The sequence below is a fragment of the Pecten maximus genome, chromosome 8 (assembly GCF_902652985.1).
Source record: "Pecten maximus chromosome 8, xPecMax1.1, whole genome shotgun sequence".
NCBI classification, from domain to species: domain Eukaryota; kingdom Metazoa; phylum Mollusca; class Bivalvia; order Pectinida; family Pectinidae; genus Pecten; species Pecten maximus.
The window spans coordinates 10,226,664-10,244,622 of record NC_047022.1 but is presented as its reverse complement, the minus strand read 5'-3'; the positions used below and the strand labels follow the sequence as shown (position 1 = coordinate 10,244,622).

Genomic DNA, 17,959 nt, shown 5'->3' with positions numbered 1-17,959 from the left:
GAAAAAACTTCAACTGTCAAAATCTAAGATGGCTGGCTATTAGCCATTTGCTTTTTCTGATCAGTTTCAAAAATGAGAACAACTAGGTGCCAACATTGGTGGGGTCGGGAATGCTTACATTAATACTCTTCCCAGTGTTAAAATATTTCAATTATCTCAGGGATCCTGGACAATGGATGCATCAATCACAGACAAAAGGCAATTGGAATAACCCAACATTAAATAATCGTGGGCATAAAAGGAAAATTGCTTGCTGCGTTTATCGGCCCATGAACCGCCAGGGTCATTTTGAGTCGGGGCCTCCTTGTAGTAGTTAGTGACTACCCCACTGAACAACATATAGAAGGCCCGTCGCATGCCATCCAGATTAATTAGGGTAACGTGTCTTGCCAAAGACACAACCATCCAGACCAATCTGTTTCTCAGCTTCCCGTGAAACACAAACAAATCATTGGCATCAAAGTGAATCAAAACAAAAACAATTGAAAAGAGAGATAAACTAATAGACACAATGTGTATACAATCAAAGAAAAGTGGATAAAAAAGAATCAGAGAAAGAAAGAAAACAAAGAAGAACATTCACTAAAACAACAAATAACATATTTTAAAGGCAAATTTCATAGATCATGTTAAGGAAAAGGAAAAAGATAGAAATAAATCAAATAGAAAGACAAAGGAAATTATATAAATGTATCTGACTGAGAGAGAGACACACAAGAAATGGACAAATAATACGGAAAACAACCAGATTTTTATTTTATACCCTGACATATCTTTGATTGCCTCCAAACACAAATGACCAATTTTCATTATAACACAGACAGGGAGTAATCCCACGAAGAAGGAAGAGACAAAGTAAGGATACAAGATGTTTCTTATCTGTACGAGGTAATTGTCTTCTATTTCCCTTTATCCTGTAACAGGTTAGTCTTAGACACTCTAACACATGGATGAAAAACATCTCATTAACTTACCCTGTTTTCTTTCTGCTCATAATCATAATTTCAATTCATTGATGATAGTTGTGGGAAATAAATTGTATTTCTGTAGCTATAGATTGTATTTTTAGCCAGTCTATTCATTTTTGTGGAAATATTTTTATTATTATTTTTTTTTTTTTTCATTTTCTATCAGATTTTAAAGCTAACAGAACTTGACTCACTGCCAGACCTATGGGTGATTAGCACTTAATTGATTTACTGGGGAAGAAAGATAGCCTGGGCTCTGATTTCAATTGTCTTTCACCACATTTCAGAGGTGGTATCAACCATTTAGTGCATTTGGGTCATTCCATTATCAAATAAAGGTTAAATAGAAAGGAAAGGAGAGTCTAGTTAATCAGTTAAGGCAGCCATAATGCTTGATGTCTGCATGTGATTGCAGTTCTCTTGTGAGCAATTTATAATATCTGCAGAGCAAAAACATTGTACCATCAGTTCCACAATACAATACTACAATACTCCATAGGTTGTTCTTGTGTACCTCTTTATAACATCATCATTTCTTGTGTACCTATTGATAACATCATCATTTCTTGTGTACCTATTCATAACATCATCATTTCTTGTGTATGGTAAATATAATTTCAAACGTGTGATCATCAATTCTTGTGTATCTATTCGTAACACTATCAATTGATGTGTGCCTCTGAAAGTGTTTTGTTTGCTTGCTGGGTTTATCGACCCATGAACCGCCAGGGTCATTTTGAGGCAGGGCCTCCTTGTAGTAGTTGGTGACTACCTTACTGAACAACATATAGAAGGCCCGTCGCATGCCATCCAGATTAATTAGGGTTATGTGTCTTGCCAAAGACACAACCATCAAGACCAGCCTGTTTCTCAGCCTCCTGAGAAACACAAACCGACCTGGATAGGAAGTGTCATTAGTAATGTAATAAACCTTATTTATGTTACAACAATTGTGAAACAACCAATATCAACTTATTATAATCATGTTTGTTTGTTAGTTGGTTTGGTTTGTTTTGTTTAATATCCTAATATTTATATTTCCACTCAATTCAGACTCAATGAACCTACCACAGTTAACTCGAGTCATTTTTCAATGAACTATATCAAGTCCGGCGTAGGAATACATTTGTCGAGCTTGGACTATATTTTTTTAATTCCTTTTCAAAAGTGATCATATTTATATGAAATAAATGCCTTTAAAACTAATATTTGCTTTAATTCGCTATTAAGTTTGTTCACGAAAGAAATCCTGAAAGTATTAACCATATGTAGACGAAGAGTGATTACGTACATTTCAGTAAGTTCCGTGGTAGACTTGCACAAGTCCCTATTTGTCAAAGACAAAATATCGAACAAAATATCAAAAAAATATAAATATAAGGATTGAATAATGTTATGTTGAGGTGTATGGGGGTATAAACCTCAATAGGTCTAGAGACAAATTTTATGAACTGCGAAACAGTTCATAAAATTTGTATCAAGACCTATTGGGGTTTATACCCCCATACACCTCAACATAACATTATTCAATCCTTAATTAACAGCCAGGGTCATTTAAGGACATGCCAGGTTTTGGAGGTGGAGGAAAGCTGGAGTACCCAGAGAAAAACCATCAACCTACAGTCAGTACCTGGCAACTGCCCCACGTAGGTTTCGAACTCACAACCCAGAGGTGGAGGTCTAGTGATAAAGTGTCGGGACACCTTAACCACTCAGCCACCGCAGCCTCTGTTTGTTAGTTGGATGGAAGCATGTGAGGGGTCTGACTATGGGAGAAAACAGGATTGTCTGGGGAAAAACAACAGGGTCACGCAGGTGACCCCATACCTTTTCATGTCCAATCGGGGAATCAAACCCTGGCCACCTAGGCAAAAGGCAAGTGTGTTACCACTGTGCCATTCAACCATCCATCAGTTGCTGTGTATAGTACTGATTACTAGCTGTTCAATCCTATATTTCAGGCAAGTTTACACAGTTTCCATCAATTTTTGGTTTGAATTTAATCAGCTGAATCATACAAATACATAGGTATGCTAACACTTGCATTAGTGGTATAAATGACTATGTACATTAACCGACAAATGATAACTGATTACTCGTTTGTATTTTAAACGAAAGAGGTTGGTCAATTGTATGGGTACTGGTGAACCGTCTATGACTTCAAAAGCAATCTCCACCTAACGATGATAAAAACTTTAACGGCACCCACAGGAAAACACATTTTATCTCCGGCTCAGATGGCAGAAGAGAGTATTACAACATGAACATCGAAATACGCCAAAATTTGACACATGGTTGACAAAAATGCAAAATTTATATAGAAACACCAAAATGAAACCACATTAGTTGTTTTGATGGAAAACCCTTCTGAAATTTCCAGACACCAATTACACCAATTAAAATTTAAATTCGATTAAAAATATTGAAATATTTTGATTCAGCACCATAATTATGATAAATGTATTTCATTAGGATTATGTACTATATCTTTTGATCTCTTTCAGTGATCTTTACTTTCTTTTGAATTTCTTCACCAATTAATTGTTTTGTTCAACATCACAAAATTCTTTCAATAATATGTATGTAAAGCAAATACACTCTTTTTTCAAATAGAATTTGGTCTCAAATATCAACAATTCCATGAAAGACGTTTTTTTTTAAATCTCTTAAAATGTTAAAACCAGGAATATCATCAAATGATAAAAATATTTACCATATAAAATACATATAAACCCCTAACTGCCTCTTTCCTTTCTCTTTTCCAGAAAAAGCTTCCGATATAATTAAGATCATTTAGCCCAATATCGTAAAACATTTTAATGTTTTCCATGAAATGTAACCCTCTTCAATCTGCCCCAGCAACATGATAAACCTTCTAGAACAAGTGACATTTGAGAGTCTATTACGTCCTGGGGGTACGATAAGTCTTCCCAATAACAACGATTTTTTATAAAGAGGCTCCGTTGACATGACCCTTTCGAAACAAATGAATCTGATCAAACTGCATCATGTCCAATATCCCATGCTACTCCGTGTCATTACGGTTGTCGAGCGGACTAATTGCTTCCATCAAACTCCACTAACACCGAAATTGGTACGTGTGATTCATGGCAGATCAATAGGCCGTTTTTTTTAAGCTGAAGCTGACAAAGTCAAGAGAAAGCAGCAAAGTTGTCACTTTTTTAAAGCGTAGAGCGTTGACGAAGCATGCAAATGTTACAGGGACCAATACACGAAACAAGTTAGTTTTCAAATGAACAGAGGATTCGAGAATAAAAATTAAGTGTACCAAGAATTTTTTTTTGCGCATGGCTAATGGAAAGTCAGTGGGGGCTCCCATAAACGGAGTCAACAAGTGCAGCATTGGACATCAGTACTAAGATCCCACTTTTCCTAGAAAACAGACAACTCTATCGCCCACATGCAGTGTATATATGGATCAAAAGACTTTTGGCACATTACTATGACGCAATAATAATAAACTGATATGAGGTCATTGTTTCTGTGATGTCATACAATTGAAACTCCCAATGTCTCAATCGGAGGATTTTTGGGAAGATTAATCAAATAGATCAATGTTTTCTCCAACAGAAATTTGTTTATTTTCTTATCAGTGTTAGAAAATAATCAAACATAGGTCTGTTCTGTGGACAGGGTTTTCTCACATGCCATATATGACCTATTAAGGGCGCAGGGCACGGGTAATTGTCAGTAGGGGTGCCCTAATTAAGATTGATTATTCTGAAGTTTTATGAAACAGACTATACCTTATAGCAGAATACCCAAGGCTATGGAAACGGTAAAATAATCAGTCATAAAAATATTCCTGATGAAGATATCTATTCATTATCATATATTAAGCTTAAACATCACTTGAATATTCCTGTAAACTTGTAAACTATTCCAGCTGTTCTTTAGACCAGAGAACGTGTGTTCCACCATTTTTGTTCAAATGGAACTCTTTTGTGTTCTATTTACAGACACATGTGATTTCCCAAATCATATCAGACATTGTTTTCTTTGACCTAACAATTGATTTACAATGTCTCTTACTAGCTTTCTGTTCTGAACAACAGCTAGTTAACAACATGAATGAAGTCTTTTACCTTATCTTCAAATAAAGATGGTAAGTTATTATTTGTATGTGTGTTTAGTTTCGGGTGCACTTTGCACTGACATGTCATCTGTAGGAATAAGACAAAAAGTGGCGAAAACTTGTGTTCCAGTTACTTAATTTGCTGAAGAAAATTGAACACATAAAGCAGCCAAATATTTCACATGAATTATTACTTTTGAACACCATTTTGACACTCAGTCAAAGATTTTTTTTCTTGGAAAAAAGGTAGGGCGCCCTTATTAGGGCAGGCGCCCTTATTAGGTCATATACGGTACCATACAGGGTGTTCCCATGGTTGCTAGGGGTGGGATAAATCGATCTCACCCGGGGTTGTGAAAGACAGCTGGTACGCACTCTGACGCCACTCGCAATAGTGTAACGTCAACCTTTTATGTAGCATAATCACTTCACAAATTGATAATGTCCTAAATTTTGACACAAGTTTTCATGTTGGTGCCATGAAAAATATTGCCAACATCTTACAATCTGTTACCTTTTTAAGTACATGGGTCTGTACCGTGGACAGAGATATTTTAACCTTCTTTTTTGGAGTTTAGCTAGCCAGTAGGAGACTTTAACATGTCATCATTGTATTTACTGATAACATATTCAGTCTTTTCTTGATACAGAGTTATCTGCTCTTGTGAGTAGGTATTGAATGTTGACTTTGTTTATTTTTAAATATGTAAGAAAAATAATCAAAACATAGGTCTGTTCCACGAATAGAGATCTCTCAACCTGATCTGAGTGTAAGAGTTTGGCTGGTCAGCACCAAGCTTATATATACATAACCCTGTAGTTACGACTTCTTCATACAGCTGACAATGAACTGATAAATTAGATGAAGACAAAGTCTATTTTTGGATATTGGTAAATTACAGATAACTCCAAATCCTCTTCAGGAGAAGAGTTATACATCATAAAGAAAATTGCTCTCATTTTTTCCCAACATTTCCAGTTCGAGAATCTATTATATCTCTTTATCACAGCTCTGAAATATAGAAAATCTCATCTTGTGAATACATTTTACAAAAACGAAGGCTGAGAGCAGATGTCCTATCACGCTGTTATTCCCCACGGATATATATCTATCAACAATTACCAATAGGTTGGTAGCTAACAAACATTGTCAAGAACCAGACGGACATAACAAATTTATCCTCGTCATTTCTGACCCCATCAGTTCTTCAGTGTGAGGAGAATTTATATTATCAATTAGCTAGGACACAATCTGTATACATCAATCAAACATCTCATAGATACACAAATTATGAAGAAAAAGATTTCTGACTGATATACTTTTAAGAAGACTTTTGAAAAAAAAATTTAATAATTATTTTTTTTTGTTTACTTTTCTATTTTAAAAGATATTATTCATAAAAATTAATACAAAACACTACAAACACACATACATCATTTCCAATAAGAATGCTTTGAAATCAGCATAATCATCATCATAATCATCATCATCATCATTATCATAATCATTATCATCATCATCACCATCATCATCTAGGTAACATGCTGATGATGAAAAATTTGAATACAAAATTGCATGAAAATTTTTGTAATCAAAACTGAATTTTATAGACAAAGCAAAGTGAGCAGGGGCTCACATAGATATACCGTCACCTCCTCATCTATAAAATAAATCTGTCCAGGGGCTCACATAGATATACCGTCACCTCATCTATAAAATAGATCTGTCCAGGGGCTCACATAGATATACCGTCACCTCCTCATCTATAAATAAATCTGTCCAGGGGCTCACATAGATATACCGTCACCTCCTCATCTATAAATAAATCTGTCCAGGGGCTCACATAGATATACCGTCACCTCCTCATCTATGAATAAATCTGTCCAGGGGCTCACATAGATATACCGTCACCTCCTCATCTATAAATAAATCTGTCCAGGGGCTCACATAGATATACTGTCACCTCCTCATCTATAAAATAAATCTGTCCAGGGGCTCACATAGATATACTGTAACCTCCTCATCTATAAAATAAATCTGTCCAGGGGCTCACATAGATATACCGTCACCTCCTCATCTATAAAATAAATCTGTCCAGGGGCTCACATAGATATACCGTCACCTCATCTATAAAATAAATCTGTCCAGGGGCTCACATAGATATACTGTCACCTCCTCATCTATAAAATAAATCTGTCCAGGGGCTCACATAGATATACTGTCACCTCCTCATCTATAAATAAATCTGTCCAGGGGCTCACATAGATATACTGTCACCTCCTCATCTATAAAATAAATCTGTCCAGGGGCTCACATAGATATACTGTCACCTCCTCATCTATAAAATAAATCTGTCCAGGGGCTCACATAGATATACTGTCACCTCCTCATCTATAAATAAATCTGTCCAGGGACTCACATAGATATACTGTCACCTCCTCATCTATAAAATAAATCTGTCCAGGGGCTCACATAGATATACCGTCACCTCCTCATCTATAAAATAAATCAGTCCAGGGGCTCACATAGATATACCGTCACCTCCTCATCTATCAAATAAATCTGTCCAGGGGCTCACATAGATATACCGTCACCCCCTCATCTATAAAATAAGTCTGTCCAGGGGCTCACATAGATATACTGTCACCTCATCATCTATAAAATAAATCTGTCCAGGGGCTCACATAGATATACTGTCACCTCCTCTTCTATAAATAAATCTGTCCAGGGGCTCACATAGATATACTGTCACCTCATCTATAAAATAAATCTGTCCAGGGGCTCACATAGATATACCGTCACCTCCTCGTCTATAAAATAAATCTGTCCAGGGACTCACATAGATATACTGTCACCTCATCTATAAATAAATCTGTCCAGGGGCTCACATAGATATACTGTCACCTCCTCATCTATAAAATAAATCTGTCCAGGGGCTCACATAGATATACTGTCACCTCCTCATCTATAAAATAAATCTGTCCAGGGGCTCACATAGATATACTGTCACCTCGTCATCTATAAAATAAATCTGTCCAGGGGCTCACATAGATATACTGTCACCTCCTCATCTATAAATAAATCTGTCCAGGGGCTCACATAGATATACTGTCACCTCCTCATCTATAAAATAAATCTGTCCAGGGGCTCACATAGATATACTGTTACCTCCTCATCTATAAATAAATCTGTCCAGGGGCTCACATAGATATACTGTCACCTCCTCATCTATAAATAAATCTGTCCAGGGGCTCACATAGATATACTGTCACCTCCTCATCTATAAAATAAATCTGTCCAGGGGCTCACATAGATATACTGTCACCTCCTCATCTATAAATAAATCTGTCCAGGGGCTCACATAGATATACTGTCACCTCCTCATCTATAAAATAAATCTGTCCAGGGGCTCACATAGATATACTGTCACCTCCTCATCTATAAATACATCTGTCCAGGGGCTCACATAGATATACCGTCACCTCCTCATCTATAAAATAAATCTGTCCAGGGGCTCACATAGATATACCGTCACCTCCTCATCTATAAAATAAATCTGTCCAGAGGCTCACATAGATATACTGTCACCTCCTCATCTATAAAATAAATCTGTCCAGGGGCTCACATAGATATACTGTCACCTCCTCATCTATAAAATAAATCTGTCCAGGGGCTCACATAGATATACTGTCACCTCCTCATCTATAAAATAAATCTGTCCAGGGGCTCACATAGATATACCGTCACCTCCTCATCTATAAAATAAATCTGTCCAGGGGCTCACATAGATATACTGTCACCTCCTCATCTATAAAATAAATCTGTCCAGGGGCTCACATAGATATACCGTCACCTCCTCGTCTATAAATAAATCTGTCCAGGGGCTCACATAGATATACTGTCACCTCCTCATCTATAAATAAATCTGTCCAGGGGCTCACATAGATATACCGTCACCTCCTCATCTATAAATAAATCTGTCCAGGGGCTCACATAGATATACTGTAACCTCCTCATCAATAAAATAAATCTGTCCAGGGGCTCACATAGATATACTGTCACCTCCTCATCTATAAAATAAATCTGTCCAGGGGCTCACATAGATATACCGTCACCTCCTCGTCTATAAAATAAATCTGTCCAGGGGCTGACATAGATATACCGTCACCTCCTCATCTATAAAATAAATCTGTCCAGGGGCTCACATAGATATACTGTAACCTCCTCATCTATAAAATAAATCTGTCCAGGGGCTCACATAGATATACTGTTTCCTCCTCATCTATAAAATAAATCTGTCCAGGGGCTCACATAGATATACTATCACCTCCTCATCTATAAAATAAATCTGTCAAGGGGCTCACATAGATATACCGTCACCTCCTCATCAATAAATAAATCTGTCCAGGGGCTCACATAGATATACCGTCACCTCCTCGTCTATAAAATAAATCTGTCCAGGGGCTCACATAGATATACCATCACCTCCTCATCTATAAAATAAATCTGTCCAGGGGCTCACATAGATATACCGTCACCTCCTCATCTATAAAATAAATCTGTCCAGGGGCTCACATAGATATATTGTCACCTCCTCATCAATAAAATAAATCTGTCCAGGGGCTCACATAGATATACTGTCACCTCCTCGTCTATAAAATAAATCTGTCCAGGGGCTCACATAGATATACCGTCACCTCCTCATCTATAAAATAAATCTGTCCAGGGGCTCACATAGATATACTGTAACCTCCTCATCTATAAAATAAATCTGTCCAGGGGCTCACATAGATATACTGTTACCTCCTCATCTATAAAATAAATCTGTCCAGGGGCTCACATAGATATACTGACACCTCCTCATCTATAAAATAAATCTGTCCAGGGGCTCACATAGATATACCGTCACCTCCTCATCTATAAAATAAATCTGTCCAGGGGCTCACATAGATATACCGTCACCTCCTCATCTATAAAATAAATCTGTCCAGGGGCTCACATAGATATACTGTCACCTCCTCATCTATAAAATAAATCTGTCCAGGGGCTCACATAGATATACCGTCACCTCCTCGTCTATAAAATAAATCTGTCCAGGGGCTCACATAGATATACCGTCACCTCCTCATCTATAAAATAAATCTGTCCAGGGGCTCACATAGATATACTGTCACCTCCTCATCTATAAAATAAATCTGTCCAGGGGCTCACATAGATATACCGTCACCTCCTCCTCTATAAATAAATCTGTCCAGGGGCTCACATAGATATACTGTCACCTCCTCATCTATAAATAAATCTGTCCAGGGGCTCACATAGATATACCGTCACCTCCTCATCTATAAAATAAATCTGTCCAGGGGCTCACATAGATATACTGTCACCTCCTCATCTATAAATAAATCTGTCCAGGGGCTCACATAGATATACCGTCACCTCCTCATCTATAAATAAATCTGTCCAGGGGCTCACATAGATATACTGTCACCTCCTCATCTATAAAATAAATCTGTCCAGGGGCTCACATAGATATACTGTAACCTCCTCATCAATAAAATAAATCTGTCCAGGGGCTCACATAGATATACTGTCACCTCCTCATCTATAAAATAAATCTGTCCAGGGGCTCACATAGATATACCGTCACCTCCTCGTCTATAAAATAAATCTGTCCAGGGGCTCACATAGATATACCGTCACCTCCTCATCTATAAAATAAATCTGTCCAGGGGCTCACATAGATATACTGTAACCTCCTCATCTATAAATAAATCTGTCCAGGGGCTCACATAGATATACCGTCACCTCCTCATCTATAAATAAATCTGTCCAGGGGCTCACATAGATATACTGTCACCTCCTCATCTATAAAATAAATCTGTCCAGGGGCTCACATAGATATACTGTAACCTCCTCATCAATAAAATAAATCTGTCCAGGGGCTCACATAGATATACTGTCACCTCCTCATCTATAAAATAAATCTGTCCAGGGGCTCACATAGATATACCGTCACCTCCTCGTCTATAAAATAAATCTGTCCAGGGGCTCACATAGATATACCGTCACCTCCTCATCTATAAAATAAATCTGTCCAGGGGCTCACATAGATATACTGTAACCTCCTCATCTATAAAATAAATCTGTCCAGGGGCTCACATAGATATACTGTTACCTCCTCATCTATAAAATAAATCTGTCCAGGGGCTCACATAGATATACTATCACCTCCTCATCTATAAAATAAATCTGTCAAGGGGCTCACATAGATATACCGTCACCTCATCAATAAATAAATCTGTCCAGGGGCTCACATAGATATACCGTCACCTCCTCGTCTATAAAATAAATCTGTCCAGGGGCTCACATAGATATACCGTCACCTCCTCATCTATAAAATAAATCTGTCCAGGGGCTCACATAGATATACCGTCACCTCCTCATCTATAAAATAAATCTGTCCAGGGGCTCACATAGATATATTGTCACCTCCTCATCAATAAAATAAATCTGTCCAGGGGCTCACATAGATATACTGTCACCTCCTCGTCTATAAAATAAATCTGTCCAGGGGCTCACATAGATATACCGTCACCTCCTCATCTATAAAATAAATCTGTCCAGGGGCTCACATAGATATACTGTAACCTCCTCATCTATAAAATAAATCTGTCCAGGGGCTCACATAGATATACTGTTACCTCCTCATCTATAAAATAAATCTGTCCAGGGGCTCACATAGATATACTGACACCTCCTCATCTATAAAATAAATCTGTCCAGGGGCTCACATAGATATACCGTCACCTCCTCATCTATAAAATAAATCTGTCCAGGGGCTCACATAGATATACCGTCACCTCCTCATCTATAAAATAAATCTGTCCAGGGGCTCACATAGATATACCGTCACCTCCTCATCTATAAAATAAATCTGTCCAGGGGCTCACATAGATATACTGTCACCTCCTCATTAATAAAATAAATCTGCCTCCGCTAGGGATCGAACCTGAGACCTCAAGTTTACTACCTTGCTGAGCGGTATATTGCGACTAGTATTTACCAGTGTTACATACTCCCCCTCCAGGAAAGAACTATACTCAAGTTATACAGGGGTAACAGCGATGCTTTCACATGCGTTGCTAAGTATAATTCCCTCCATGGGCGCCAATGTTACAGAACACATGATTAACTGAATTTAAATATCTGCCTCCGCTAGGGATCAAACCCATGACATCTAGTTTTTTAGTCTAACGCTCAACCGATCGAGCTAAAGAAAATATCTCTCTAACAAAGCGGTACATTGTGGCTGGTATTTACAAGAATTACATGCAAATGGACTCGCAGACCTCACACGAGTGAACAATATTACTCGGTGTGACAGGAACCCCCTCTCGTACTAAATTGTTGGAAAAAAGGAAAACATTCTAATTCAGAAATAATACATGTTATATGTCTAAAGAACCACTATTTTCTAGCCTCATTCGAATTTGTGTGCTGCTTTCAGAGTGTGACACTGACAGAAAAACTCATTGCAGTCCTGAAACATGAATCCCTCGTGGAATTGATGCGACTGGTACGCGCCAAGCAATCTTGATTTGAGCAAGTATATCAGATTAGGATCCATTCTGTATTAAAGACATAGGGATTTGTGTGGTCTCAAACATTATCACTTGTGTTCATGAATTTTCTTATCAAATGGACCCTGTCAGGGGATTTCTGAAGCTTACTGGCCCTTACAGTTATCTTGATGATATCTAAAATACCGTATTAATTTGTGAATCATTGAAGCTTGTTTGAGCTACATTTGTATGTCGAGAAACTTCACCATGCATCATCCAAACACGCATGCTGTTTTCTTTTGTCAGATTGATTTGTTTTCTATATTTGTTGGAATGTCAGGAATTTGCCATTGAATGCCATTATCAGAAACCACAACAGGTTTTTGATTATTATTCAAATTTTCATTAAATGATGACAGTATTTTTTTTTCTTCTAATCTCTAATCAGGATACTGTAAAAGAAAAGAGTCACCAATGAAAAAATCTGTGCAGTATAAACATTTCAAAATTACAACTTTTATTATGAATTATCAACTAGAACTTTAAGGATGTTGACTTTGTAATTAATTTCATTCAAATTATTTATATTATTTTTTCAGTGGATAGGGAGGGGGGAGGTAATTGGTAATTTAAAAAAAAAATATTTGGGGGGGGGGTGGGGGAGGGGGGGTTAAGAGAATTTTTTTTAATTAAATGAAAATAACACTGAGTATGCCATAGGCCATACAGAGGTTTAATGATAGTGGATAACAGACAATCTTTTCACTCTATCCCTCAGGATATGATATCCTTAGATCATGTACATAGCACAACAACAAATAAACACATTAGTCATCACTATAGTTAAAATCTGCTGCACGCCCCCTCTCTCCCTCCCCCCCCCCCCCCCCCCCCCCCCCCCCTCCTACATCCAGAAACAAATTGATGCTTTGATAGAATACAAGCTTTTACACACCAAACAAATGCTATTAATGAAGTATTCACATAGCGTCAAGGAGACATCATGGAATCAGAAAACCCAACAGAATTCAGCGCATATGTTTTATAGATATATATATGAATGCGCCCATGAAATACAAAGTATATAACATCCCCACAATGATGTCATCAGAGAGAAATTAAATCATTATCTTGATTTGTTTGATGGTTTTAAAAACTAAAATCTTCCTTCAAATAACGCACGTTTGACATATCAAAAGGCTGAATGACAGCATGTTTCCTGTGAGTGGCAACTGGCTGTCGTGGGTGGAAATCGTGGGTGGAAAAGTCACTTGCCAAGCAATAAAGGGTTGAATGTTTTAAACCTGCATGCTTTGTGAAGAAGAGCTCCAAATTAAATACATTTATTTATTTTCTTGTATGGTTTCTCACAGGCTATTACAAATAATACTGTCATTAATAAAACAGTTAAAGACTTCACAAGTGAGGGTTTCTCTCTCTCTCTCTCTCTCTCTCTCTCTCTCTCTCTCTCTCACACACACACACACACAAACACACTCTCTCTCTCTCTCTCTCTCACACACACACACACTCTCTCTCTCTCTCTCTCTCTCTCTCTCTAGTTCAAAACCAGTCAATTCTAGTGGTAAATGGTGACCACAAGATTTATTTGATGTTCAAACCTGTTTATAAAGACCTCTCAAGGGAGACACCAAAAATGGTCTTTGTAGACAGGGCAAAATTTTCATGCCAACCAGCTGATTTTGACCTACCATAAGCCCCTAGATATATAATTTGTAACTGTTCAGTACATGTGTCAAGCTATGTAATTATATCAATTATGATTACGGTACATAGTTTTTATACATTTTTTTTTTTTTTTTTTTCAATAATGGTTAAAATTTTCAACTCGCATGAAAAGAGAGTTTTCAATACTACTGCAAACAAATTCACAGTTAAAATTATTTATATTATGAAGCACATTGAGACAATTCGAGGAAAAATGTAGATCTCAAAATTGCTTTGTTGGGAATTGTAACAAATAATGAAACATCTTCAGAATAACAAGATATTTTTCAGCATATTATATTGTTTCATACCGTGACAATCAACTATCAATGATAAAAAAAGGTACACCTTAGGTAATTTGGCGTGTTTATCTAGCCTACCTGATGACCTTTGTTATTCCTTCAATATTCACCAGGTGTGAGAACGAGTGCTTCAATATTCTCCAGGTGTGAGAACGAGTGCTTCAATATTCTCCAGGTGTGAGAGCGAGTGCTTCAATATTCTCCAGGTGTGAGAGCGAGTGCTTCAATATTCTCCAGGTGTGAGAGCGAGTGCTTCAATATTCACCAGGTGTGAGAGCGAGTGCTTCAATACTCTTCTTGGTGAGGCTATCACAATCAAAGATAAATTCTACTTTGGATATTTAAGTAAAGAAATGATTTGACTTCCACTGAACAGTCAGTAATATCAATCTTTTCCTCAAAGGGTAGGCCAACAGATAGCTCATCTTGTCAAACAATGCTTGGTTTGGCTTCCTAATGGCCGCCACAATGGTTGTTAACTATGCTAGAAAAACCTGAGCTAATTCCAAAAATAAAAATTGTCACAGTCAAATTAAAGCAACTCCCATAATCAAACTCGGAGACTGGTTGTTATACATTGATTCTGAGGACCAAAACGACTGGTCGTTGGTCGTGTTGTGCAGGTTGTCGTTGATATATACGGGGCCGTTTTATAGTAAAATGGCTTGGGACTGTAACAAAGCAGTCATTATAGACAGGGAGTCATTATATACAGGTGGTCGTTATATACAGGCAGTCGTTAGAGCAGGTTTCACTATAATACTTTCTTCCCATCAATCTACATTCAAAATGTAACAAGTCAAAAAAATAAAGTTCCGAGCTTGTTACGAAAATCAAAAAGAAATCATGGTCAAACGGAAGCAACTCCAATTTTACAGCCAATATTCTTGTTCTTTACACCTCTATTGAGGATTTCAGCATGTCGAGTCTGAAATGATCTTGGCCAAATCAAACTGAAATCGAAAATCATCAAAAGTTTACCTACCTTATATCTCCAATCTTCGGAGGACGTTTCCGTCGTGAGGGTCGGAGGATGATAGTTGTAGGTCGACTTGCCACATTTGAACACATACTGGTAACACCTGTAACAATACGTATGATTGACAGGGTGTAGACAGGGGAGATAACCTCAAATTAACATGTGTGTATCCTCAAAATTATTTAGGCAACAAGCAAATAATGACCCTGGATATTTCTCTTAAGACGGATATGGCTGGTAATTTTTTCATTAAGCTACAGTCTTCATTCTCTGTTTTGTTTTTTGTTTTTGATTGTTTGTTTGTTTGGTTTTTAGCAGAGGCAATGGTAAAGTGTCCTCATTTCAGTCCTCAAATTAATTTATTAATTCCCCTCCCAAGTTGAAAATCCCATTACTTCCACTCTTAAGCTGAATTCTCCATTAATTTAATACCTTTCCCCATTAGCTGTAAGTGGAATTCCTCCATTAATTCCACTCCTTAGATCATTTTTTTTCCCATTAATTCCACTCCTTATATGAATTCCTCAATTAATTCCACTGACTTTATATGAATTCCTCAATTAATTCCACTGACTTTATATGAATTCCTCAATTAATTCCACTGACTTTATATGAATTCCTCAATTAATTCCACTCCTTATATGAATTCCTCAATTAATTCCACTGACTTTATATGAATTCCTCAATTAATTCCACTGACTTTATATGAATTCCTCAATTAATTCCACTGACTTTATATGAATTCCTCAATTAATTCCACTCTTTATATGAATCCTCAATTAATTCCACTTTTTATATGAATTCCTCAATTAATTCCACTCCTGCATGAATTCACCTTTGTTTCATTCTAGTTTTGAAATGATATTTCAGCAAATTTGAGGGCACTTATTGCAGTAACACTGAGTACCCCAATAATATGCCAAATATGAAAACCCTATATATTCTATTACTATACAATGATATCAAAGGTACTAAATGGTTTCCATTGTATCCGATATAATCTCAGTTTAAATATAAGAATTTCCTTCCAGGCCAACAAGAATTATCTCCCCTTCCCAACAAAATGCCTGTTGTCCAGTTGCTGTAAAATTCTTCTTTACCGTGTGTCTTCTGAAGATGTTTATTTTTTTAGATATCATTGACACATCGCAAACAGAAGATGCCTATTTTTTTTTTAATACTTCCATATATACACATTTATAACTACATTTGTAAATAGTTTCCCATGTTAAAATTAACAAAATAAAACCTACCACCATATTTGAAAACATGCTAGGTTGAAATTTGTTTGTAATAAATAGGAAACAACTTCTTTATTAACTATTAATTTCTGATAAGCATTTTATAAAGAAAAAAAATATCTTGCATCAAAAATACTTTCTCAATCAATAATTACATTATTGAATGTTCTTAAAAACAAACTAGTTACATCATCTGGCAATTGAACAAATCCATGTCTGATTTTATGATAAAGTAAAAGGGAAATAACTCTAAATGTCTTCCTCCATAGATGCTAGGTTTTTCTGTATTACTTTAATATCACTTCCATTCCATTCTTTGTGCCATTCCTTTTTGTGTTTTAACCAGCTTAATAATTCAGTAAGATCTGTTTTGAAACAACACTTTATTGTAAGGCCAAATGAAACAAGTGTGTGTTTCAGGGTACTTGCTAGCTGAGGATTATTGTTAAAAGGATATCTGTTAGTTTACTTCTAAACAAACTTTTAAACATAAAATTTGTAAATCAATGATAACGAAACAGATTCTCTCAACTTAAAATCAAATTGAAAGAAACTGCTTCATTCAGACAAATGAATAAATATAACTCGGGGAGTTGAACCCTGGTCGGAAGTTGTATTGGTAAAAATTAATACACTACCCTCTGTGTTCCCTTAGACAATTTTTTTTCTGTAAAGCTATACAATTTGTGTTTTGCATTGCCCCATTAACTTCAAGAAAATTACTGTATACACAAATTCAAAAAAAAATTGATGTTTATACTTACCGTTCCCCATTATAGGGCTTCAGCAATGCTATATTTAGCGCATTGAATCCTCCAACAACAAGTATGTGTTGGTTTTTTATCAAATTTAGGCCTGTCAAGTGAAGAGAGTTTTAAATCAGCCATATCTTTAATGCTTCTTTGACAAATCCACAGCAGGTCTATTGAACCAAAAATCTGAAATGAAATATATGAAATATATTAGAAATTTCCTGTATATTTTGGGAATAATTGTCTACATTGAGAACCAAATTAATTCCTATACTTACTGTACTTGAAAAGATATTTACCTATCTATCTTTGGGGGAGAAGGGGGGGGGG

The 17,959-nt window shown here is 36.6% G+C and overlaps 1 protein-coding gene across 1 annotated transcript in view; it reads right to left on the bottom strand.

Moving 5' to 3' along the window:
* Positions 1-17,959, bottom strand: part of LOC117332452 (calcium/calmodulin-dependent protein kinase kinase 1-like) — a 150,927-nt gene that overhangs the window by 128,770 nt on the left and 4,198 nt on the right. Inside the window, exons 2-3 of the mRNA XM_033891363.1 lie at positions 17,642-17,815; positions 15,643-15,739 (exon numbers count right to left, since the gene is read on the bottom strand). Of these exons, the coding sequence (XP_033747254.1) occupies positions 15,643-15,739; positions 17,642-17,651 (107 nt within the window). The 5' untranslated portion in view covers positions 17,652-17,815. The remainder of the gene's footprint in view (positions 1-15,642; positions 15,740-17,641; positions 17,816-17,959) is intronic.